The following is a 26,838-nucleotide window of genomic DNA, read 5'->3' as shown; positions in this document are numbered from 1 at the left end:
CAGACTACAGATTTCCTTTTTCCCCACAAACCGTCTTGACCATTACTATTATACGGACTTCCGAAAAGTCATAAACCTAACATTCCCCTTCGACCCATAGTCAGCGCATGCAGCGGACGAACGGTCAATTTATTAGAATAAATGAAAAAAATTCATACAACCACTAGTCGAATCACTACCAGCCTACATTTAAGACAGTATACACTTTCTCAACATGTTACAAAATATACGACTTTAATCTTCGGAATTCATCTTTGTGACGGCTAACGTGACATCACTCTACACCATCATTCCACAAAGAGATGGCATAGACCCAGCATTACATTACTTGAGGCTCATACCAATACAAGATAGACCAACTGACTGTCCATTCCCGGGTATCATAGGTAACCTAATAGAAGAAACTTTATAAAGCAGTACCTTTTTCCTTTGATGACAAACACTACCATCAACTGACAGGCACATCAATGGGCACAAGGGTTGCGCCATGCTGTGAAAATTTATTCATGGGGAGGCTTGACGAACGAATCACTAACCAATTTCCGAACAACATTACTTTCCACAGAAGATTTATTGACGACTTATTCTTCATTTTTAAAGGACCCATAGAAGTGTTAGATCAGATCTGTAACTACATGAAATCATTCATCCAACAATCAAATTCACTTTTAATCACTCAGCGACATCAATAAATTTTCTAGACATACTACTGCTCAAAAACGAACAAGGGAACATTCACACGACTATCTACCGAAAACCAACTGACACAATGAGACTACTTCATTATGACTCACATCATCCCACGCACACCATACCGGGCACCATATACAGCCAAGCTCTCAGATACTGCACTATCATAACAGAACTTAACAACCTACAGAAAGAACTTGAGTACCTAACTATGACACTAAAACTTAGGGACTATCTTCTGCACATCATCAACAATAACATTAAAAAAGCGCTTTATAAAACGCAACTTGAACTCATCAACAACAGGCGAGCGCAGGAAAATACAGAAAGACTAGCGATAATTACACCATATACTCCCATTGGACAACAAATCAACAGCATTATTCTTAATAACTGGACATAATTGACCCAGACTTGCAACTATAGGGACATATTTCCACACAAACCACTATCAGTACATACAAACTTAAAATCTAATAAAGACTTACTAAATCTATTAAAGACTTATTAAACACCAACAATAACAACTGTACAAAGAATATGAGCTTTTATTTATGATGAGTTTTTAGCTATGATGATAGCATAATCGTTCTAAAAAAGGAATTTGAAAAAAATAAGAATATAAGTAACCCTTGCACTCTTATAAAAGAAACGTTATTGAGGGGGGAGGAATAAAAGGTGCCTTTGCACTCTTATAAAAAAAAGATTATTGAGGGGGGAGGAATAAAAGGTGGATGAGAATAGGGTGTAGAAGATGTTAAGGGTGTCAAAGGGTGCAGCAGGTGTTAAGGAGGCGTTGACAGGTGTAAAGGGTTGTAGCAGGCGCGTAAAAAAAAAAAAAATAATAAAAAATACGGTATATGATAAAAAATGGGTTTAAGAATATGCGAAATAAAATGTGCTAGTGTTGAAATTAAACGCATTCTCTGGTGCATTATCCAGAAAACTGACAACAGAAATACCTGACAAAAAGAACAATCAAAAAAAGTGTACAGTAAAGAAGATTACAAAAACTACTAAATAGAAAAAGACATAATAAACAACAAACACAACGATAGCACACTAGAAGATGCCTATTTAAAATCTTTAGAACTATCAGTCAAAAAATGCAACGACATAGAAACAATGAAAAAAACTGCATTTTGCCAAAATTACTTGCGTTTGAGAAACTGCGACATACTATCACCAAGAGTGCAAATATGTGAGAATAAAGGAAGGTTAGGGCTTACAATGTATTTCTTAAAATCAATAGCACAACAAAACTTTTTTGAAGTTGCTAACATGTAACGACAATTATCATTATTTATATATGACATGAATAATAAAAAAAGGTTTGATACCATGTGGTCCTTCTGATATTGGTAAACCATTCTTTGCTAATCTAATGTATAGTAAATTCAAATATCATGAAATTAATTACTTTAAGTGCCCTACATCTAAAAACTTATTCAACATTCATGTTACAATCACTAAGTAATGCTTTTGCTTACAGAGCAGACGAGTTTGTGTTCGAAGAAACAGCATTCATACAAATGATTAATCAGTTACTAGAAGGTAGCAAAACATTATATAGTGATGTAAAATACAAAGACGCTTTGCAAGTAGGCGCTCACCCAGTAATAACACCCAGTAATAATAACAATTTAGTTAGCACTTCGAATGCTAGCTACAAGAGAGACATCTTAAAATGGCATCCTAATAAATATTCTACGTTTGAATGCCGTTGCCTAATCTTATTCATAGGGAGAAGTTTAAGAGAATACTTTCAGAAGATGAAAAAAGTTTACTATCAACATGTGGAGACAAACTATTATTTATATTACATAAAAATAACAACAAGTTATTTAAGCCAAATGTAAATCTTTCAAAATTAGAAAAATATCTTTGATACAATTTACGTCTCTTTTTTTAAATTAAGTCCTTGTCTTTATTAGCAGGAGCAATAATTTAAAACGTTGTTTTAAATTTAGGAACAAACATTCAAATACCACCATTATATAAAGATAGCTTTTTAGCCGCATTAATAGAAAATGGATCAGTCGAAGTAGCCTTTTGATGCAGAACATCTTTACCAGGCGTAATTCTGTTAGGCGTAATGAGGCTGTGTAATTTTATTTTTAGAATCAGGAAACAATAACGGCTTCTCCTACTACATCCTTCAATAGTAAAATTATAACGTAAACAATAACGCTTACCATACTGTTTATTACTAAAATAACTAGGATTACAATTACCAGGAGTAGAAGTATCAACAAATATATCAACTCCATCATCTATATCAAAAGTACTTTTTTGTGGCATTACATCCACAATTAGTCCAAATATCACAAGCAATTAAATTATGAGAAATACATTGATTATACAATGATATGCATGCACTGTAGCCACCAATTACAGTAGGCTGTAGCAAAGAGAAATGCACAGAATAAATCCTAAAACATAATGACAGAATTACATGTTGACATTGTCTTTAATAAACCTAATAATAAGAATCTTTTATAATTGTAGAGAGTCCCAGAGACCGAATTTCATACGTATTATATAACTATTAGATATTATATTACTATACAGCACAGCCCATGTAGGCTGCCTTAATGAGCTGTGTCTGTATAGTAATAGTCTTGTAATCAGCAGGTCTGTGTCTGTATAGTAATATAATATATTGGATTTTTTGTGTTCATACTGTACCATAAGGCGCGAATTCATACTGTACTCGAGACGTCTATGACACACTTGTATCAAAAATGTATGTTTACCACCCTAACATTACAGACCACATGATAACTACTTATAAAACGAATAATTCTACAATATCACTGATTCTGTCTACACATCACACTTACACTAACAGCAATTTAGTAGAACAGCAGTAAATGACTCTTACTTATCTCGACTATGGTTTATTGTTATTGTTTATTATTACATTTCACTTATTCGTTTTTTATTATTATTCTACTTTGAAGCTCTTTGCTTTCCACTGGACATCTGTCTTTTTGTTTTTTTTATCTCACACTGTTAAACATATTTAAACTTATTATTCATCTCTAAGGCATTCACTGCTCGGTGCAGCTTCACTCTAATACAAAACAACATAAGTTTTCTTTTGATATTGATGAAATAGACTAAGCCAAGACTTCAAGCCTTCTTTTTCGCTGCACCAATCACATTTTATAGAAAGAGGATCCGGAAGATTGCGGGATACAAACTTTTTTGAATAAATATCAAGTAGTCACCTCTCTGGATGCTAAACTCAACATCAACGTCACAACCTTCTTTGTATGCACTAAAGGCTCTAAAGTTAAAATAAATAGTTATTTAACTACTTTAAAAACATCTGAATGTTCTAGTTAGAATAACAGCCGTAAGCAAATTAAATAATAATAACAGCTCAAAAGCATAATATAACTACTTTACCTTGAACTGTTTCGAATGAACCTGTAGTAGCTTCGGTTGTTATCTTCAAAAAACTTTATAGTGCTAAGGTACTATAAATTTTAAAATCATTGGTGGTTAAAAAACTGTAAAGGTAACTGTGATTCCGCCATAAGAAATAAACATAACTCACAAATCTTACCAATTTAAAATAAAATCTAATAATGAATACTATGTATAACACTTAATAACTTATAATATTGTTTATTCTTATTTTTCTACAAAAAACGGGGTTAGATTAGCAGTTATTAATATTAAAACAAAGTCATTAGTAATAAACCTTATTATATTAATATTTTACATAATGAGATATGTTTAGTCTCATAATCCATAGTAAAATAGTCCATAGAGATGTGGGTTTAAAGATATAAATCTCTCAGTCTAAAGTAAAATAGACCATAGAGATGTGGGGTTAGAGATTAAAATAAAAACACAGATGTATCATAGCATATAAGTAATGTTAGGAGTTTAAAGCTTAAGCAATGATAAACCGTTAACTTAATTTTAAACAATACTTAGATCCCTGATTTGATTTGAAAATGTATTTTTCATTTGCTCGAAAAAATTTATTCTGTGAAGTTGTTTGGCAAACTCAGAGTTAGCGAAAAGGTGTATTGCTTTAAAACTACAGAAACCTGGCGGCGTAATTTAGTATTATAATTTAAAAGGCGTAATTTGAAAGTGTTATAAAAAAAGATGAGGAATGTTAGCCTTTTTGGTATATTTTGACACATTAACATCAAATTGTAGAACTTTCCTTTGGTTCTCAGGACCATGCTTTTATACGATTCTTAATCAATATAAAATTCTCTATCGTAATCATAAATAATAATAGGGGATGGAGACGTAAACTAGCGCCCTCAGTTTCTTCAACAAATCCATTTATTGAAAAATTGGTATTTAAACCGACATAACATTTAAACTATTATTCAATTTTAATAACTCTTTTACTATTACAGTACTGTATTGAATTGCTTCCAACAAATTTATGACAGTGTAGCATGATTTTGTCATGCGGTTTCTTTAACTACCTCTAATAGCCTTACAAATGTCACAATACGAGGCCCGCTAAGACAAGTTCAGCTTACGGCGTCATAACCCGCTTAACAGACCAAGGAAAAAGTAATTTTAGGAAAGATCGGCCTGTTACAAAACCTAATTGTTTAGATGTGCAATTACAAATAAGGTCAAGACTACATAATTTACATCAATTAATAACCTAACGTAATAATCAGTCTTATAATAATACAAGATTAATATATACATTACTTGGTCGGGTTTCATTCTAAACCAAATTTTCCAGAAATTGTGTCGCATTATGACTAGTTTTGTTTAGGAAACATTTAATAAATATAAATACCTCATTTAATTGAAAACTTTTTACACCCAACATATATATACTTATGTATAAATATTTGTTGACACATATGTATATATATAGATATATGTAAATTTTAATTTATATATACTTACGTGTCTATATATATATATATATATATATATATATATATATATATATATATATATATATATATATATATATATAAATATATATATATAATATATATATATATATATATATAAATATATATATATATATAAATATATATATATATATATATATATATATATATATATATATATATATATATATATATATATATATATATATATATATATATATATATATATATATATAAATAAATATATATATATATATATTAGGTTGCTGCAAAAATAATCTCGTTTTTCAACAGTTAACTTTGAACAAACATAACTCAGCATAAAATAAACTTTATTATTCGAAATAAGAACCATTACAATCAACACATTTTTGCCAACGAGAAACAAGTTTATTTATGCCGGTAGCGTAAAATTCCGAAGTCCTGGAAGCGATGAAGTCATCAAAGGCCGTTTTGACATCGTCTCGGCTTTTAAAGCATTTCTCGTGGAGGAAGTTGTCGAGATGCTTGAAAAAGTGGTAGTCGGTGGGCGAGAGGTCCGGTGAGTATGGTGGATGAGGCAGAGTTTCGTAGCCCAATGCGTTCAACTTCTGCAGGGTCGGTTGTGCGACATGCGGCCGGGCGTTGTCGTGGAGGAGAATTGGTCCCTTCATATTGACCAATCTCGGGCACATACATCGGAGCTTTTGATGCATTTCGTCGATTTGCTGGCAGTACTTCTCTGCCGTGATCGTCTCGCCAGGATTCAGGAAGCTGTGATGGATGAGACCGGCTGCAGACCACTAAACAGTCACCATAACCTTCTTTTGGTGGAGATTCGGCTTCGGGAAGTGCTGTGGGGCCACATCGCGGTCCAACCACTGCGCGAAACGTCGTCGGTTGTCGTAGAGGATCCATTTCTCATCACACGTCTCGATCCGGTCGAGAAACGGATTGTTTTTGTTGCGCAGAAGAAGAGCAGACGATACCTCAAAACGACGATTTTTTTGATTTTCGTTCAGTTCGTGCGGCACCCATTTGCTAAGCTTTTTTGACTTTCCTATTTGCTTCAAGTGTCGATCAACTGTTGAGTTATGAACGTTGAGTTCTTCCGCAACCTCTCGTATGGTTTTGCGCGGGTCGGCTTCGATTAAGGCTCTCAATTGATCGTCATCTATCTCAGACGGGCGTCCGCGACCCTCTTCATCTTCAAGGCTCTCCTCACCGCTGCGGAATTTTTTAAACCACCACTGTGCCATACGTTCGTTAGTGGTTTCTGGGCCAAATGCAGTGTTGATATCGCTAGCTGTCTCGGCAGCTTTTCGGCCCATCTTGAACTGGAACAGAAAAATCGTGCGAATTTGTCTCTTGTCTATGATATATTTGACGTCCTGTAAAAAATGACTAAATTATTATAAAACAAAACCAATACGATAACTAGATCAAGCGAAAAACGCGCTTTTAAATAACATATAGCATGACATCTGCCAATAATAAATTTATTCAAAAATTCATCCAAAAATATAAAATATTAAAAAAGAGATAATTTTTTCCGAAAACCAATATATATATATATATATATATATATATATACATATATATATATATATATATATATATATATATATTTATAAATATATATAACATATATATATATGTTTATATATATATATAAAAAATATATATATATATATGTATATATATATACATATTACGTGTATATATATATATATATATAAATATATATAATAAATATATATTTAAATATATGATATATATATATTTATATATATATATATATATATATATATATATATATATATATATAAATGTATATATATATATATACATAAATTACGTGTATATATATATATATATATATATATATATATATATATATATAGATATATATATAATATATATATGTTTATATATATATATATATGCATATATATATATATATATATGTATACATATATACATAAATTACGCGTAAATATATATATATATATATATATAGATATATATATAATATATATATATATATATATGCATATATATATATATGTATATATATATATATATACATTAATTACGTGTATATATATATAAATATATACCATATATATATTTATATATATATATGTACATATATATATATATATATATATATATATATATGTATGTATATATATATATACATAAATTACGTGTATATATACATATATAAATATATATATTTATATATATATATATATATATATATATATATATATATATATATATATATATATATATATATATATAAATATATATAAATATGTATATATATATTTATATATATATATATATATTTATATATATAAATATATATATATATATATATATATATATATATATATATATATATATACATAAATTAACGATAAAAAAACGACTTTTTCTATGGTACTTCAAGTTTCATGCCTAAACGGCAATCATCAGCCATTGAATACAAATTCAAAAACAAAACAAAAAAACGCTATAAATTACAAAATACTGTGTAGTGGAATCTTAAACGTCGCTAAGACATACTTGATAACAACGAAAAAACAAAATATTAGATAATCACCGGTGTCAATGAAAGCAAAGAGGAATTTATTCTTGTGTCTGTATTTTGAAATCAACTCATTTCGTATATATTAAAATAAGGAATTTTTCGTATAAACAAAGATTGCAAATTTTTGACGAAGTGTTATAAGGATGGCAACGTTTTACAATTTTCCACTTAATTAAGGGTGTAAACATTTTGTCTTTTTTATGTCCGAAATTTCTTTAGACAATTCGGTATCATTTTTATATTTATTAATGTTAAAAGATTTTAGATGGTTAGCATACCGAAATTTAAATAGAGTTTCACATTAACCAAAATATACTTTTTCTTTGTAGTCAGGTTTATTTGACGACACGGTCGCTTGATAAGCGATGTTGTTTAACAAGCACTGATTGTTCATGGGACAGATGGATTTATTGACACAATTGCATGTTTTTCCCTTATTTTTAACTTGGCTATATAATATCCTGTGATTGTGCGAATTAATGATGGACTTGGCATACATGAGTAGCTTATTATAATGGTATTTCGATTAAATATCTTACGAAGTTTGTGACCAACCAGAAAGTGCAGGTCTACCATGTTCAATAAACGACTTCCTATTTTTGTTGCAACATTGGTACTGAAAGGTGGGTTGTACCAGATTATGCTTCGCTTGTGATTTTTGAGCGGGATCTGTTTTTTATTTGAATGGTAGGCGAATTTGCAGATAAAACCTGATTTAAATGCATCTTGATAAGGAGGAATGGATTGTTTAAAAATATTTTCGTTAGAAGAGTTGGTTGACAATTTTAGTTCGAAAGTTTGAGGAAGGCTTTTTAGTATACTAGGAGGGTGGTTAGAGGCAGCATTTATATAAATGATGGAATTACCAGGCTTGCAGTAAGGTTGTAAAGAATGTCATTAAAATTTAACGTTAAGTCCAGATAATTAACAATTTTAAGATTACAGCTGATGGATATAAGATCATTATTATTAAAAAATTTTCACGAAGTGCTTTTTAATTATTTCCATCTGTTGGCCACTCCAGTTCTTAAAACTTGCTAGACCATCATCTCTATCATGTCAAACATCAAGTCCATCATTAATTCGCACAATCGCAGGATATTATATAGCCAACTTAAAGATGAGGAAAAAACATGCAACTGTGTCAATAAATCCTTCTGTCCCATGAACAATCAGTGTTGTTGAAGAACATCGTTTATCAAGCGACTGTGTCGTCAAATAAACCTGACTACAAAGAAAAAGAATATTTTGACTTATGTGAAACTCCATTTAAATTTCAGTATGCTAGCCATCTAAAATCTTTGAACATTATTAAATATATAAATAATACAAAATTGTCTAAAGAAATTTTGGACATAAAAGACAAAATATTTACACCCTTAATTAACTGGAAAATTGCAAAACGTTGCAATCCTTAAAACACTTCGTCAAAAATTTGCAATCTTTGTTTATACGAAAAATTCCTTATTTTAACATATAAAGGTGATAACTCGTTAAATAAACGAAATGAGTTGATTTCAAAATGCAGGCACAAGAATAAATTCTTCTTATCTTACATTGACACCAGTGATTAGCTAATATTTTGTTTTTTCGTTGCCATCAAGTATGTCTTAGTGACGTTAAAACATACTTGATGGCAACGAAAAAACAAACGCTTAGCGATCTAAATACACAGTATTTTGTAGTTTTTAGCGGGTTTTTTTGTTTGTTTTTGAATTTGGATTCAATGGCCGATGATTGCCGTATAGGCATGAAACTTTAAGTACCATAGAAAAAGTTGTTTTTCTACGTTAATTTATATGTACAGTCGTATGACAATTTATTATGGCCACCTACATTTTTCTAGAGACTCTAGAAAAATTGTGATTTTCCATTAGTTTTTACAATTTTATCTACCAAAAACGTATTCTAATAAAAAATCAGGTTGTGTGTTAATAAAAAATTGCCATTTTATAAGAATAAATACACTTTAATAAAAATATTCATATAATATCTTAGTTACAATCAATATTTTGTAACCCCCCCCCTTTTGCATCGATTACTGCCTGTACCCTTTTAGGCATGCTTTTTAAGCAGTTATCTGCCATTTCCTGCAATCTTGCATTGTGGTTCCAATGTTTTATAATACTTTCTATTAGAACCACCTTGTTTGTAATATTTTCCTTGGCCACCTCCTTTTTTAATAGTTCCCAAACATTCTCTATAGGATTGAGATCAGGCGAATTTCCCGGCCAGTCCATCAAAGGAATATTTTTATCTTTCAAAAAGATTTTCATAGACTTAGCCGTATGGCATGGTGCTCCATCTTGCATGAATGTTTTGTTTTCCTGTGGACCAAACCATTCCGTCAATTAGGGTAACAATCTTTGTTCCAGGACATTTTTATACTGCACCTGGTTCATTATCCCTTGAACAATGTACAGCCTTACCATTCCTTTCCCACAAATGACCAACCAAATCATCACCGGGGTTGGATGTTTGACGGTTTGAATAATATAGCTACTTAAATATTTCTCTCCAACCTTCCTTTTCACGTATTGTGCTTTTTTTGATAAGACTTGGAACGTGCTCTCATCACTAAAGCAAACCTAAAAATATTATACGATGGTTCATTGACCACAATGCATGGATTATCTAAAAAATTTGAAGAATTATTTAATAAAATAATCTGTTATACCGTTTTCCAATCGTCTTCAGTCCAATTTCTATATTTTTTTGCCCATTCTAATCGCTTCTCCGTCATTTTTGACGTTAATTTTATATATATTTATATACAAATGCATGTAGTTAAATTATGTTAATATATTCTACAAATAGAGTGCTCAATGTTCTTAAATATCAGAGCAATAATAAATTAGCAAGACAATATCCTGATTTTCTTCTAAAATTTGTTTTGCCATCAGTGGACTTGTCAACTGATGATCCTGCTGAGGGCGAAACAAAATCTGTCGTGTCAAGAAAAATTTGACAGTAATTATATTATCGGGTAGAGTAAATGAACATATGGTGATCCTTGTAGGTTTGCTTTTTCTCTGTAAATAGAATTGAAAATTATGTTTTTAGAATTTTGGTTAATAGTCACTTTTTTTTATTTAAATAACCCAGGTCATTGCATGGAATAAAAATAATGAAATTTGATTTAAATCACCAACCCCTCTACCAGTATCATATAAGTAAAGGTGTTTGTATTTTAACACAAATTACTAAGCTATTTCGATATTTAGAAAAGTCGATATTGTCGATATTACGATATTAAAACAACTTAGTATCAAACTCCGATATTAAATTGAACATTTTTCTCAAGAGTTTTAAAAACTCGATATTAACTTCAATATTGTACGATATTATTCGATAATGTACAATATTCAACAAGATTTTATTTTCTTTATGTTAGGTGCCCCAACCAGTCTTTAACGTCTTATCACAGAGCATCACGTAAGAACATTTAACAAGACGTTCACGTCCCAGCGGGCACGGGTACGTTCATTGTACGTACAAAAGACGTCCGGACGGAACGTACAGTTTTAGTTCAATTTTGGTTCAGATTGGAAATACTGAATGACGTACAAATTTGAATGTACAATGTACGTCCAAATTAGAACTTACACTGTACGTTCAAATTCGAATTCAGACGTACTCTGCACGCTCAAATTATACTCGAGAATTTTTCAAATTAGACTTAAATTGCAATTACAAATTCGACTTAAAAATGACTATTTCGAGTCAATTCGACTTAAGACGCTATAAAAATAGTCAGGTATGTGTAAATTTTTAAATCAATTTGGAAAATTCAGTATTGTTACAAGTGACAATTACGAAACTTTCCACTTCAAAACATCATCATCGACATCATTTAGTTCAAAACATCAATAAAACTAAAAACGAAAACAACTCATTAAGAATAATTGAGATTTATTATTAAAATAAATCTTGATCTTCTGCGTTACAGCCACGTCCACCGCCATCTTTTCTATCTGGTGCACGTTTCAAAACATTACCAATCGCCTGGTGCACCTCATTTAGTGTATACTTCGGCATGCTATCTACAATGACACAAAAATTTATCAGCTATAAACTATATACTTTTTTTGAAAGCAAGAACAATATAACTTAACTAATAGTTTTAATATTCTATATATAAGATTGATATCTGATTTCCTTGATTCACTGAAAACCCTCTGTGTTTTATATATTTTATTTAATTCAAGTCGTGCAATACAATTTTGCAGAAAATTAAACACTTTTTTTTTTAATAAAAACGTAAAAAAATCTTTTAAAAATATCTTTTAACAGAAAATAATATACCCACAATCACTCTGATTACGTTTGTTTTCTTAAAGGCTTTTTTGTTTTTACCCTCCATGTTATAACTTGCCATCAACTTGTTGGTCATAAGTCTGAAATATGTATAAAAATCGTTTTCTGTATAAAAAATTGTTTTCACATTTTAATACTATAGGATAATTACTAAGTATTTTTAAAAACTAAGAAAATGCAAATAGCAGTATATTGTCTATGGTTTATAAAGTTTTTTTTTTTGACAAACTTACTTTAAAAGTATCGCTTTGACATTTGCGTGGCATGACATGCCGCCAACCATTGTTAACCGTCTTTTCTAAAATCAATATGATTTTATAGTGAGTGAGTGTGTGTGTGTGTGTGTGTGTGTGTGTGTGTGTGTGTGTGTGTGTGTGTACATTCATTACTAAAAAATACATTAATACATTTACTTACTAAAAGAGAACATTTTGCTACGTCAGAAAGTTCTTCATCAAACCGCTCAAACTCCTCCAAATTATCAAACTGCTGCACATGGTATAAAGAATGTTCAGGTTCATAATGTGTTCCAATCTTGCATTGCTCTTCAAGAATTTGTGTCAGTAAATGAATTACTTTGTATTGGAATTCTAAAATTTTAGATTATTATTTTATACATTTACATTTTTTACAAAATATATCTAATATTGATAGATAATTGATTAAGATAAATATTGGGGTAAATAGACAAATAATACCCTAAAAATTTTTTATTTCTTTTAATATAAATCTTCATAGTAAAACTAAATACAATACAGTTAAAGGTAGTAAAAGTGAAAAAGTAACTTGTGAAATGAAAATATTAAAAATAAATAATTTTACTGGCTTCTGGAAGAGGAAATCTAGACATTGAAGTTTTGGTATTTTGAGCTGCATTTACTGGTGGCATTTTAACTTGGCTGGTTTGGCTGGCTTGGCTTGATGGCTGGTTTACTAAAATTGAAGACCTTGGTTGGGACAATTGTCTTACTGGGATTTTAGATTTTACTGAAGATAATAATTGGGATTGGCAGGTTGACTTTACAGCAGGTGACAAAAAGGTAAAACAACTTTTAGAAGAAGTAGGTATTATTGACTGTGGCTGTGTTAAAGATTTTGAACCATATAATTTTGAAATTGGCTGTTTAAAACGTGACTCAAGTTCTGGAATAACAAGAGATTCTACTAAAGGATTTTGTAAAGAAGAAACATTGTAAGGAGATCGCGACCTAGCTCTGACAAACATGGGCTTTTCAGGACATACAGCTAAATAAAAGTTGTGCTCAGTATATATATAATACAAAACATATCTCAAGAATAGTAAAATATATATCAATAAAATAAAACAAACAAACAAAACATACGCATTTTATGTATCTTTTGATATTTAGTTCCTTTTTTATTTTCATGGGTCAATTGACCAAATTCAATCTTGCTAGAAGGTGCTTCAGATTCCTCACTCGTAAAATCAAACCCTTCACACACTGCTTTATCATCTATATTTGTAAATGAATGTGTAACAATAAGTAAAGGTTGAAAATAAGTAGAAACTTGAGACTTGTACAAACAGTTCTTTATTCAAACTAGGTTTGGAATAATTAACTGTTAATAACAAGTAAGTGAAAAAGTTTTGCAATACTTACTATGACGACACTTTTCCTTAAGAAGGGGAAAGCTAAACCAATCGTTCTGTGGTATTGCCTGTTGCTTACAAGCTTTTAAAACATTTATACCATTAGGCCACCTCACAAACTGCTTTTCATTCACAGATCCTTCAACCCATACAGAAGGGATTGTTAGCTCTTCTTCTACAGATCCTTCTAGCCATACTGCTCGGCACCAAGACATTTTAACTGTAGTATAATAAAAACTATAGTATTTACTATAAGTAAAATATAATATTTATATAATATTTAAATATAGTACTTACTATAATAAAAAAAATAGTGTAACTATATGATATTAACTGCTATAGTTTAAACTGTAGCAGTTAACAATAGCAATTAGTAATAATAGCGGTTTTATCTGTGTGTATTTATAAAAAACATCTGATCCCATATGGGCTATAAAAAGTGCTTCTCTAACAGAGCAAAAAATAAAAGTATTCATTTTAATTATTCAGAAAAAAATTAATTGTCTGCTTTGTGTAAACTTGCTGAATCCATTTTTGAGTATTTTTATGCTTTACCTACTACCCTAACTTCTTTGATTTAAAGAAGTCTCGAATATATATATATATATGTATATATATATATATATATATATATATATATATATATATATATATATATATATATATATATATATTGAATTGGCATTACTTTAAGTTTTAATGATTTACAATTTTTTTCTAAAACAATACCTTGTATTTTTTAAGTAATAGAAACTGAACATATAAAAAATATATTAAAACCTACTGCTAACTGTTTATTATAAAAATTAACAAACCGTAATTTTCAAAAAGAAGAATTTTGAATAAAAAGAAAAACAAAAATAAAAGATTATATCAAAAAAAAGTCATGGTTTCAACTTTTCATCATAATGCAGTAATGGAAATATTGATGAGCCTCTTTTTTCTTCTGAACAAACACACTTTCTTTGAAAATCAGCAACACTCAGTGTTCTCTGGACAACTTTATTAAAATTTATAGTTCGAAATAATGATATACTAAATTGCATTGATGGAGCTGGAGTGTCAAATACATTGTCTAAATATTTAGTGCTGAGAACATTACACTGAAATGTACCATCACTATTCTTAACCTTTACAAATGCAATAGAAGAGTTGTGTAGCAAAAAACACCTATCTTTTCTGTTAGCTGAGATTTTAGTCTCTAAAGTTTTTGTAGGTAACCCTCCAAAAAAATGTTTATACTCAGATAGCCGTTTTGATACTTGAGCGACTGGATTGGAAGAATTACGTATGCTCTTTTTAATTCTTTGAAGAAAGTTTTCAAAAGGAAAACATGATATTCTGTTAAGAGAACAAAAATTATTACGACAATCATCAACTAAGTGCAAAAGATTATGGACATTATAAACTGTAAATGTGTTACCATATATATACTTGGCTTGATACACAAAATACTTAAGCAAATCATGCGCATAATCTAAATATGAAACACGCTTATCGTCATCATCTTGTAACAATATGTTCATAGCAATACTTAGGGTTAAAAAATGTTCATATAACTCCTTTGAGACAACACCTCTTAATGCAATTGGACCGGTATATAATAAAAATTGTCTGAACTCTGTTGCTTTCCATCTATCCAATTCCTTTAAACTTCGAGGTTGTCTAGCAAACTCACTCGGCATACATCCACTAAAAGAAATTAGTACTTGAGATACCTCTGAAATTTGAGCAGCAGATATTTTCGCACATGGTCCTTTTTTCAGGTAATTCAACATGCGACGCATTACACCTAAACACACAAGATGCATGTAGGGTCATGGCACCACCTACCGCGACTTTAAGAAAACTTTTAACTTCAAAACTTCATTACTCCAAAACCATAACAGATTTTTATTTAGGGTTTTCGAATTAATATTTTATACTCAATTATTAACTAAATTATATAATTCGAATTTGAATAAAGTTATTTTTTTAATGTTATTTTTAATTTTTTGTAAGATCTAGTACGTTTCTTCACCTACCGCGATAAAGCACCACCTACCGTAATCGATTCTCCACCTACCGTGTATGAAAAAAAAATCGTATATTTTAATTTTACTTTTATATATTTAAATCAAGAAAAAAATACATAAATTTAATATGATTACAAAACAAAGAAGACATTCGATATAAAATTATCCACCAAAGCTTTTTTCTGAATTTAGATTTTTTTTCATTTTAAATTTTTTTTTAAATGTTTTTTTTTTTTTGTCTTTTATTTTTATTTTCTTTTGTTACAGCTTGTTTTCTTTTAGTTTTTTCTTGTTTTTCTTTTTCTTTCAATTCTTTTTTTTCAGCAGCTTTATTTTTACGTTCAATTTTTTTGATATCTTCTTCTTCCTTTGCATTTTCTCTAGTTATTTGAATCTCTAACCATTTGGCTGAAGTTACAACGCTCGGTAATCGTTCAACTTGTTTCAGCCTTTTTTTCGTGATTGGTTGTTTTGGCCATAAAAGAAAGTCGTGTAATAGGTTTATATCTTTTATTATTTGTTTATTTGAATCTGGTGGTTCTGCTGCTGATTTACTTTCACCGGGTTCATCAATTATTACGCTTTTTCCAAATTCGCTAACATTACTAGATACGATTTCATTTTGCGTACTGCTAATATCTAAATACGATTCTTTATCGATTTCATTGTTCAATACATTATTGTTGGCTTCTATTAAATTTATGGTTTGTTTGGACCTATCGTTAAATTTTAGTTTTTTCCAAAAATTAAATAATTCTCTGAAGTCAGTTTTACCTCCCCATTCTTTATTTCCAGTTTTTTCAAACTGTAGCAATACTTCAGGTGCAACGTTGTCTTCAAATAAGTTTCCCACGTTATTATGGCTTAAAAGATTCGTTTCATTATTATCAATTGTGGAATTTAATTTAACACGTTGAATTACTTTTTTATAATCAACATTGTTCGCATTAAATGGGAATATACCTGTCGACCTAAATCCGTTAATAATATTTTTTTTCATACTTGGATCCATAACAAAATTATTCAACAACATTGGTACATTTTCTTTGCAAATTTCATTAAAATCGTTATCCAATTTAAATTGCCGACAAATGTTCTGCCATTTTTCATTGGTCCGAAAACTGACACATCTAATGGTTGTAAGATGTGTGTAGCATTAGGAAACAACGAAATCAAATGAATTCTTTCCGAAGAGCAATACATGCTGAGCTCTTTAGACAGATGCGAGCGGTGTCCATCCATGAACATATATATAGGTAATTGTGTATTAATAGATTTCAAATATGGTATTAACACATTTGTGAAGTACTCATAAAAGCATTCGGCGGTCATCCAGCCGCTGTCACTTTTACCGAGTCCCCAACCTGGTGGTGCAGCAGCAATAGTTTTTGGCATTCGAGCATACTTGTACAATGTTAATGATGGTGCAAATTGACCATTTGCATTTACGCAAAATAAAGTTGTAAGGTTTTCCTTATCGCTGTTGTTGCATTCTTCATAAACATTTCTTCCTCTAATGCCAATTACTTTTCCAGTTTTTGGTGCTAACTCAAAGCCAGTTTCGTCTAAATTAAAAACACGAGATGGATCATTAAGGTATTGCGCATCATCGCCTAATAATTCCTACACCTCATTAAACCATTTTCTTATCGATGCTTCAGTTATAAGACCTCTAGCTCGACTAATATGCTCTGCTCGTTTTTGCGATAATTCCTTATGACGACGCATAAATTTATAAAACCAGTTTTTACTTGGGATATCATCTTTAAATGGTGTTTTTATACCTCGCCCTGTAACTATTTTTTGTACCGCCTTAATTAATAATTTTTTTGTAATCGCAAAACCCATGTTAGCGCACTGCATTAACCAAGCAACCAATTCATTCTCTATTTCTTCTCCAAGATATGATTTAAAGCCAGAGTTTTGCCGTTTGGGTTGGCTTTTACCAGATAATTTATCGCGTAAGGTACTTTCAGGAACATTAAACTTTTTGCTGACACATAAAATTTTTTCACCTTTATTTAAAGCTCTAAGTGCTGCATGCAGTTGTTCTTCTGAATACAAAAGCTTTTTTCGAATATTTTTTTTCTTTTTTGAACCTTGCATCTTTCTAATCGAATTCATTTCACATGATAAATAAAGTATAAAAAAACATATCAAATAAATACTCCCTTGGGTTAAATTACCTTTAATTGGTAATTGAGTTGAACTGAAATGGTTTTTTAGAGAGAAAACTTTACAAAATAAAACGCGTCCGAAAAAATATTTTTATAAACGGTAAGTGCTAACTATTATAATTTTCGTAATCACCTACCGTGTAAAAGATTAAACAATGATATACAAAAAATACTTATATTTTTTGATAAAATTTAAAATATTCAATGTTTTTACAACTATTTTAAACTTTTATCAAAAAAATTATATAAGTTTTAAGCCGTAAAAAAACTAGACAAACTTTTTTTTACTGTTAAAGATTTTCTTAAGAAAGCAATAAAAAAACATTTGCGGGTAAAAAAACATTTCAAATCTTTAAAAATACATCTTTTTAAAAATTATTTATTAGTGAAATAAGTTAGTTTTGTATAAAACAATGCTGAAAAAATAAATTAAAAAAAAAAAACATAAAAAATTTACTGATTTTTTCAAAAACCACGGTAGGTGCTTCTTCACGGTAGGGGGTGCCATGACCCTAGTCTAGTGTGAAAAAATTACTGCAATCAATTCCAATTCCAATTAAAGGAGACCTATCTCGCTGATGATTATCACAATAGCCAAACTGTTCAAAAGTATTTTTTTCTCGTAATTGAAAGTCTTCTTCTTCATTGAAAACAACTCGTCCTTCATGCGTTCCGTGAATGATACACCTTTCACATGAATTATAACCTCCATGATGAATTATGCATTTTAAAAAGGCCCTAGATGGTGCATCGCAAATGAAAGATTTAATTTCTATACTTAGGTGGTGCCCATTAAACACAATGCCATTCTGTCTCAACTGATTCCATTCACTGACAAAATCTGACAAATAATCATTAATATTGTTCGGTTTATGATCACCACAAAAAATAGCAATGATAAATATGTCAGAGTTATTAAAACATGCAAGTATTGGCCACATCTGCTTACTTGATGATTTAAAAAGTGGGATTCCGTCTACATTTATTGATAATTTTATAACATTACTAACACAATTTTTATCATTGAGGACACTTTTAATTCCTTTACATAATCCATAATATGCATAATCACCACCACATTTTTGCTCTTTTGGTATTTTTCTCGGTGTTTTCAAGAGAGTTCGTGCATCTTTAGGAAGAGAAGAATCATTTTCACGAAGGATAGACAAAAGTTCATTAACGGATGACCGAGTCCAACGATTTCTTGTTGCACATTGAGCCAGCTTTTTATGTAATAGTGAGATTTCGCCCTCATCAGAATAATCATCATCAGAATAACCATCACTACAGTAAAGGTCTGTAATATCACCTTCAGATTCACTACTGGTGTTCGGATAATATTCATCAGTTAAGTAATCGTCAAATAAAAAAATATCGTCTGTTACATTATTCGACGATTCGTCGTCACTATTTATGGAATTTATTGGACTTAAAGAAAAATCAACATCAGCATTTTCTTTTACAGTTGTTTCGTCATCACTTGATAAATCAAAAAGAGTGTTTACTTTTTTATTAATACCTTTCCATTTTTTCACACACGATGCCATTTTTAAAATTTATAATTAACTGAACCCTGATTATACGCCACGATACTCAAATAAAAATGAAAGTAAAATAGTTATGAAATAATGATTAGAGTAGACGATAATGACAAATTGTGTTATGCCTACGGCTAAGCTTATATAAATATATATAGTATAGTTGCTATTTTGGTAAAAAAATAATAAAATCTCTTGAAAGGTTCATTTTCAGTTCAAAGACGGACGGACAAGTATTGGACGTACATTGTACGTACAATGAACGTGCTTGTGCCCGCTGGGGTCTCCTTCCTAAATGATGTTGCAAAACTTGTCCAAAGGTGGCGGTTGAACCACGGATCTCTAGCATCTAAGACAAGTGCGCTAGATTATTATGTTTTATTTAAATTTAACATTCAGTTAGGATTTGATTTATATTTCCAATTAACTTTTTATCACAAAACAAAAATTAATCCATTTCATCAGATGATGACAAATTTTCTTACTCAAGCAGCCGTTAATTACGGTAACCCAATGAATGTTTACTTTAACATAAACAAGTTTTTTAATTGTATCTGACTTAAGAAAAGTTCTTATACAAGAAACAATGTTTCCAGCTTGTAAAAACACACGTTCTGAAGAAGTTGATGATGCTGGTTCACACAGCATTTTTTTTGCAGCGCTGGACAAAATTGGGAGCTGGGCTGAATGAATTTTCCACCATTCCAAAATATTGTAATTCATAGCTGAAATCCAAGTAATCCTGTAAGAGTCAAGTTCAGCTTCAAATTGTGACTCTTGATGGTCTGTGATGTGTAGCTACATTATAATCTTAACTCGTCACTCGTCAAGTTTTTATAAGAAAAGAAGATATTACAGAATTTTAAATATTTTCCTCCTAATTCAAAGGATTTTTTTCGCAAACTTACAAAATTTTGATTAGAAATAGAGGATGTTTGTTTTATATAGGTTTAACGTCTATGTATCCACATATGTGTGGTTTGGACATTTTTTAATTATACAATTTTATGTTAAATGACACGGATTTGCTAAAACGATTTTTTACAGCCCAATGCCTTTGTAGACGTTAAGTAGTTTAGCAGACCAGGAATGAATTATAAACATTGTACATAAAAAAAATGATGCCAGACGAATCTGAGATTAGCCAAGTCATTAGTGTCATTAATCATTAGCAAAGTCAAATTATCATTAAAATTAAAAATTAAAAAGGTGTTTGCATTTTCAAACTCCGTTTCTGCCGACAAGACAGTGACATTCACAAGGTTGTACTCATGCTTGTTACAATAAAGTTAGGACTTAAGACAACTCAAAATTTGATGTAGGATCCCTTAATCCAAGAAGTTACAAACTACTTTTTGCTGGAGATCGATAGAAGATTCCCACATTGTGGAAGTGTACAAATAGAGTATACTGTAGCCCATTTCTTAAATCCCTAAGCAAAAGGAGCAATGACAGAAAGACCAGACCATTCTTATCTCGCGAGGAATACCCTTGTGAACACACTGAAGGACCTTGTTGACAGAAGCCCCACACTGCAGCCCACACCACCTCAAACCTCATACCAAAACATAGAGGCCGCGGACATTTTGATGCCAGCAGTTTGATGGCTACTTTGTTGGACAATCACCACACACGAAGGTATGGAGCATATATACGCACAAAAGGAAAAATGCAAATGCCCTAGGCTTGCTAGGCAGATTCTGGCTATCCTAGCCTCATCTACTTCTTATGAAAAAGTGTTTTCAAGTGCAGGGAACATTTGCACTGTAGGGAGAACAAATTTAAGTGTTAGCAAAATGGAGCAGCTAGTGTTCATGAAAGAGAACTGTAAACTACTGTATGAAATTACAGATTTAAAATGGCCAGACTACTTTTAATGTTTTGCTTTTCCTGAAACTTGAACTCCTTCGGTATAAATATTCTTATTTAAATTTTTTTTTTACATATTTGTTATTCAATGTAATAAATAAATTGAGTTGAATTGTTTTTGGTATTTTTACTTCTTCGGATATTTCGACGGGTATCAAGTATTGAGAATTTTCTACGGGTATCAAATATTAGGTATAAAAGTGATCGGGTATTACCCGACTTAATAAGAAATGGGTATTTTATAACTTTCGGGTTATTACCTGATTATTTATATTCGGGTAATATCTGAATCAACTTCCCGGATTCGAGTTCGGGTCCCTAATTTAACGTTAAACTTTTGGCAATATTTTCTTTAAAAAAGTAATGATGATAATTCTTTTGCTGCTTATTCTAAGCAAGCTTCCACAACACAAATAAGAACTTATTTGAGGAAAGTTCATGAGGAAAATTGATTTTAAATACATAATAAGCGGCTAGCAGCAACTCAAAAGCAAACTGATACTCAGTATGGCTTACAACCGTATAGCTGTATTATCGACTTAAATAAATAGAGTGCCGCAACACTTGAATAAAATCAGTTGGAAAACCTTCTTTAACAAAATTGTTCAAAGTTCATTTTGTAACTACTGTTGTATTAACTAACTCAATGAAATAAGTCAATAATTTTAGAATTATATTGCAATATTGCTTTGAGCTATATAGAAACTTTAATCAAGTCAACATTTAAATTAGCTGGCAAAATGAATAAAAATCCATGGGTGTACAACCAGTTATTTAAATATATAAAAATTGCCAAATAAAATAATAATAAGCCAAAAAATACTTTTTCTTTGAATGATACCACAATGTTTCTATATTGTCACTACGGGATCTTCTTTGTATAATGATCATTTCCAAAAATCTGTATGTGCTTTAGCAAGATAAAAATGTTCCTAAGAAATCAAATAAAAACATGATATTCAATTATGTTTGTTAATTTGCAAAACTTTTGGTTAAGTAAGTGATAATATAAAATAATATCTTATTTAAAAAATGATAAAAAGATTTTTACTTACTAAACCAGACGTTGCATTGTCACGAAGTACAGGGAAAGCAGTGATAAAGTCTTGACACAATTGCAGTTTTTCTTCTTTAGATGTCATGTCAGTCCTAAAGTATTTAGTATACAGTTATACTCTAAAAAAATTCAAATCATAGGTCCTTTAAAATAGTCATTAAAAATGCTTTCATTTTGATTTGGTTGATCTAATATATATCAACAATGTGTATTTAAATTTGTATGTAAGGAATATTTTCGTTATCCTAATAAACACAAAGTTAGGAAAAATATTTGGAATTCCAGATATATCCAGAAAGAGACAAAAAAAAAAACACTAAAACTAACACTTTGCAATTGCTCATAAGATATCTGCCAAGAATCTTAACTAAAAAATTTTATTGCTTATTTCCTCCATTCTTCCTCGAGTAACTTTGTTGTCGGAGGGACAGTATAAAACTAATCTTTTATATAAAAATTAGCTTCTAAATTGCTTGTAGGTTTGTTTTTTAGAAAGTAATCTTCATTCATTAATAAATCTTATTTTTAAATTTGGCTAATATTGCTTGTGGGTTTGAGATCTTTTTTTAATAATACTATTTTTTTATAAATAAATCATTTCATTTTTAAAATCGACTTATATTGCTAGCGGGTTTATTATTCTTTTTTAAATCTTTTAAAAAAAAAATTTTCTTTATATTTGTTTAATATTGATATATCGCAACTATTTTGTAAAGACTAAAAAGTAGAAAATTAAATATAGCAAAAACATTTGCCTAAAATATAATCTTTTTTGTACTAAAAAGGGGAAAATAAAGTTTTTAATTTAAATTTATTAGTTCTGTTCATAAACTAAAGATTGACAGGTATGCAAAAATTTATATAGAAGCATACCTGTCAATCTTTAGTTTATGAACTAAACTCTTAAATTTAAATTAAAAAGTTTGTTTAATCACTTTTTAGTACAGAAAAGATTACTTTTTTGAGCAAATGTTTTTGCTTTATTTTATTAGCTTATCAACTAATTCTGCTTCTTTCATCTTTGTCATGGTCATTTTATTTAGTATTGCTTCAACTGACTAGCCCTACATTAATTCACATACACACACACACACATATATACTTTTCCAAAAATAGGATAATCTCTATCTTCACTAATAGTAAAATGGTGGTTTGTTTTGTATTGAAGAGCTCTCCTTTTAATTTTAAATGCAATGAAAATGTCATAAGTAGGTTCACTATGAAGATTGTCAAAAAGTACTTGTGAATAATGAAGACTATGAATTGGTACCAGATCATGGCTTTCAGAAATTATTAAATTACGCATATAGGCACTTGATAATTGATGTAATAAGGCATTGTGTTGATGTCTTTCGGCAAGAGTGAGGCATATACTTTTAAAATAGCTTACAATACGTGCAGATCTTTTGAAAAATGAATTTTTCAATCATTATTTAGACAGTTCATCCCAATAAGAGGTCTAGAAATCATTGTAACTGTTTTTAAATGAACCAAAAAATGTTGTTTAGGATGAAGACGAGTGTGGTTACCAAAAAAAATTTCAAATTTTCCAAATGGCTGACTATGATATATTTAAGGTATGTTACCATTCCTATTGCATAATTTGGAGAAAAAATGAAATCAACTAAAGTAGACAGTTCTAGTAAAAACTTCCAATGCTCATCCTCCTCTGGAACAAAGTCAAAAAAAAACAGTGGCAAATACAAAAGTAAGGACCGGATCTACAAAACTTTCGATCTTGGTGATATCCTGCGAACTTCCAATTTGTTGAGTTCTGGCGATTTTTTTTTTTTTTTTGTTCACATTAATCATTTATCAAAAGGAGGTTAGGCGATTGTTCAATTCGCCAAGGGTCAAAAAACTTTTTTCGACAGACAAACAATACAGGACAGCACCTAACTTTAAACCAACAACGCTTTTAATACAATGTGCATGGTTTCTAAGCTAAAGTTTGATGTGACATAAAAACCTTTGATTAATTTTAAATCCCAAGCTTTCTTGACTCCTTTGCAGTGATTTTTAACCCCGACATTGCCACTTTAACATTTTCAACATCTATTTCGTGTTTTAGAGTTGTTCTCATTTCAAATTTATCTTTAGTAAAGTAGATTTAAATGTCATTACTAGTTGCATAGCATAAGGTACACAAGAGGCTGCCAGAAAACGATTCAATAAAACCAAGTATAAAGTTAAAGCCACATTGTCACAGGTAACCTATGCAAGACTGGGGTAAACTACATTCCTACCAATTATTGCAAATTCACCTGAAATGCCAATTTCAGTTAACTTGTTCATTTCAAAGAAAATTTTTCAAGAATAGCTTTGAATCCATACACTTTAATATCATGAGAATAGCACAAAACCAATAAATGAACATTTGTAAAACTGGAGTTATACTTTACAGGTAAACTTAAAACAGCAAAGTAAAAGCTCCAATACTACATTATTTTCTAAGTGTTTATCTTGTTTATATAATGTGTCTAGAAACCTGAGTGGCTCGTTGCAATGTATAACGCTACTTTCTAACTTACTTTTAAACAATGTTAGAGTGGAATCATCTGCTCCATTGTCATTTAAAACTGATAAAGTAGCATTACCAATATAGGAGACTAATGGTTGTTAAATATTGTTAACAGAAGCAGTTAATTTAGGTATAATATAATACGGAGCACTTCTGTTTGCTCGCAATGAAGAAACTAACAAAGAACCGATAAATTCTAATGTTTTTTTATGATAAGTGTCAATTTAATAAGTAGAATTCTCTGGGAAACTAGGCAATGAATATTCAGAAAAGTAAGCAATTAATCGTTATGATTATCATTTAATGGATTACATAAGATAGATTTTGGCTCAGGGTTTATATCAATAAAATTATTTTCAATATTAAAGTAACATTTTATATGACTAACTAGCGACATAAAAGCTTTAAATGTACACTTACAGCCATTCTGTAAACATTTAATTGGATAAACAATATCACCGATACTATTATGACGTTGTAGATGATTTTAAAAAAATCAATAGTTTCAATAAAGCACCACATATTCATATATATATATATATATATATATATATATATATATATATATATATATATATATATATATATATATATATATATATATATATATATATATATATATATATATGTGGGCATATCCATTTTTAACTTACGTTACACGCGCAACAACTTTATCAAATATTTGCATATTTAAACTGTAAATTAAATTTTTAGCTGATTTTTGTGAAAGCTGTCAGTCTAAAGAATAAAACAAGCTAAAAAGTTTTGAGTCTGGTCAAAAGAGCACGAATTAATTACCGAAAATGCCACTTAACTTACGTTACGCAGAAAACAAGGTAAAAAAAGTGTTACAACTTTTAGGTCGAATATTTGCGAACCATTAATGCGGATCGTGTTTAAAATTTTTGCAAGATGTTGAGAATTCAATACTAATTACAATAATTAAAAAAGAAATTATCAGAGGTGACCGGCTAAGAAGAATATACTTGTTTTCTAAATACTAGGTTTTTAACTTATGTTACATCACTTACGTTACCTTGCGATTATTTTCGTGGAATTTTTATATCTATTATTTCGTGATAAATATTTTAGAGTTATGTAACAAAAGAACGGCATTTGTATTAAAACTCAGTCAGTTAAAGTAATTAACAAAAATAATTTTCAATAACTGGTGACTCTCTACTGACTAATTTTTGTTGATGAGGCAGTGATCAAGAAAAAAGAAGACTTAATTAAAAACTTCATTAATAATGAAGTTTTTAAATTGTTAACACTTATTTTCGGAAGCGCAAGAGCAACTTAAAAATTGGTATGACAACTTTATTAATTGTTATTGAGTTATTCAAATAAGAAAATGTTACAGTTATTCGAAAATTTTACTTACGCTTATAATTTTTATGTGCCGGCTTAATTTTTTAAAATGCTGCTAACTATTTACTCTCCCCTGCTGAATAAACGGGAGGGGGTGGGGGTCTTAATAAACGAAAGGGTCGGAAATTTTTCTAAAATCTAATAAACTTTCATAATAACGTTTAAAAAAACGGGAGGGTCAAAGTTTTAAAAAGCCTA

At 30.0% G+C, this 26,838-nt stretch overlaps 1 protein-coding gene across 1 annotated transcript; it reads right to left on the bottom strand.

Moving 5' to 3' along the window:
• Positions 1-17,130: 17,130 nt before the first annotated feature.
• Positions 17,131-18,231, bottom strand: LOC136089610 (jerky protein homolog-like). Its single transcript, XM_065815662.1, has 2 exons — positions 17,778-18,231; positions 17,131-17,720 (listed from the first exon to the last, which is right to left on the bottom strand). Exons 1-2 carry the CDS (start codon positions 18,229-18,231, stop codon positions 17,131-17,133), a joined length of 1,044 nt encoding a protein of 347 aa, XP_065671734.1.
• Positions 18,232-26,838: the final 8,607 nt, after the last annotated feature.

Source organism: Hydra vulgaris, chromosome 13 (assembly GCF_038396675.1).
Source record: "Hydra vulgaris chromosome 13, alternate assembly HydraT2T_AEP".
NCBI lineage: Eukaryota > Metazoa > Cnidaria > Hydrozoa > Anthoathecata > Hydridae > Hydra > Hydra vulgaris.
The sequence above is the reverse complement of the archived record's forward strand: the minus strand, read 5'-3'. Positions and strand labels throughout refer to the sequence as shown.

Coding starts and splice junctions, on each gene's coding strand:
- LOC136089610 (XM_065815662.1), bottom strand. CDS start 18,231: ATGAATTCGATTAGAAAGATGCAAGGTTCAAAAAAGAAAAAAAATATT. Junction 17,721..17,777: donor GCATATTAGTCGAGCTAGAG/GTCTTATAACTG, acceptor AGGAATTATTAG/GCGATGATGCGCAATACCTT.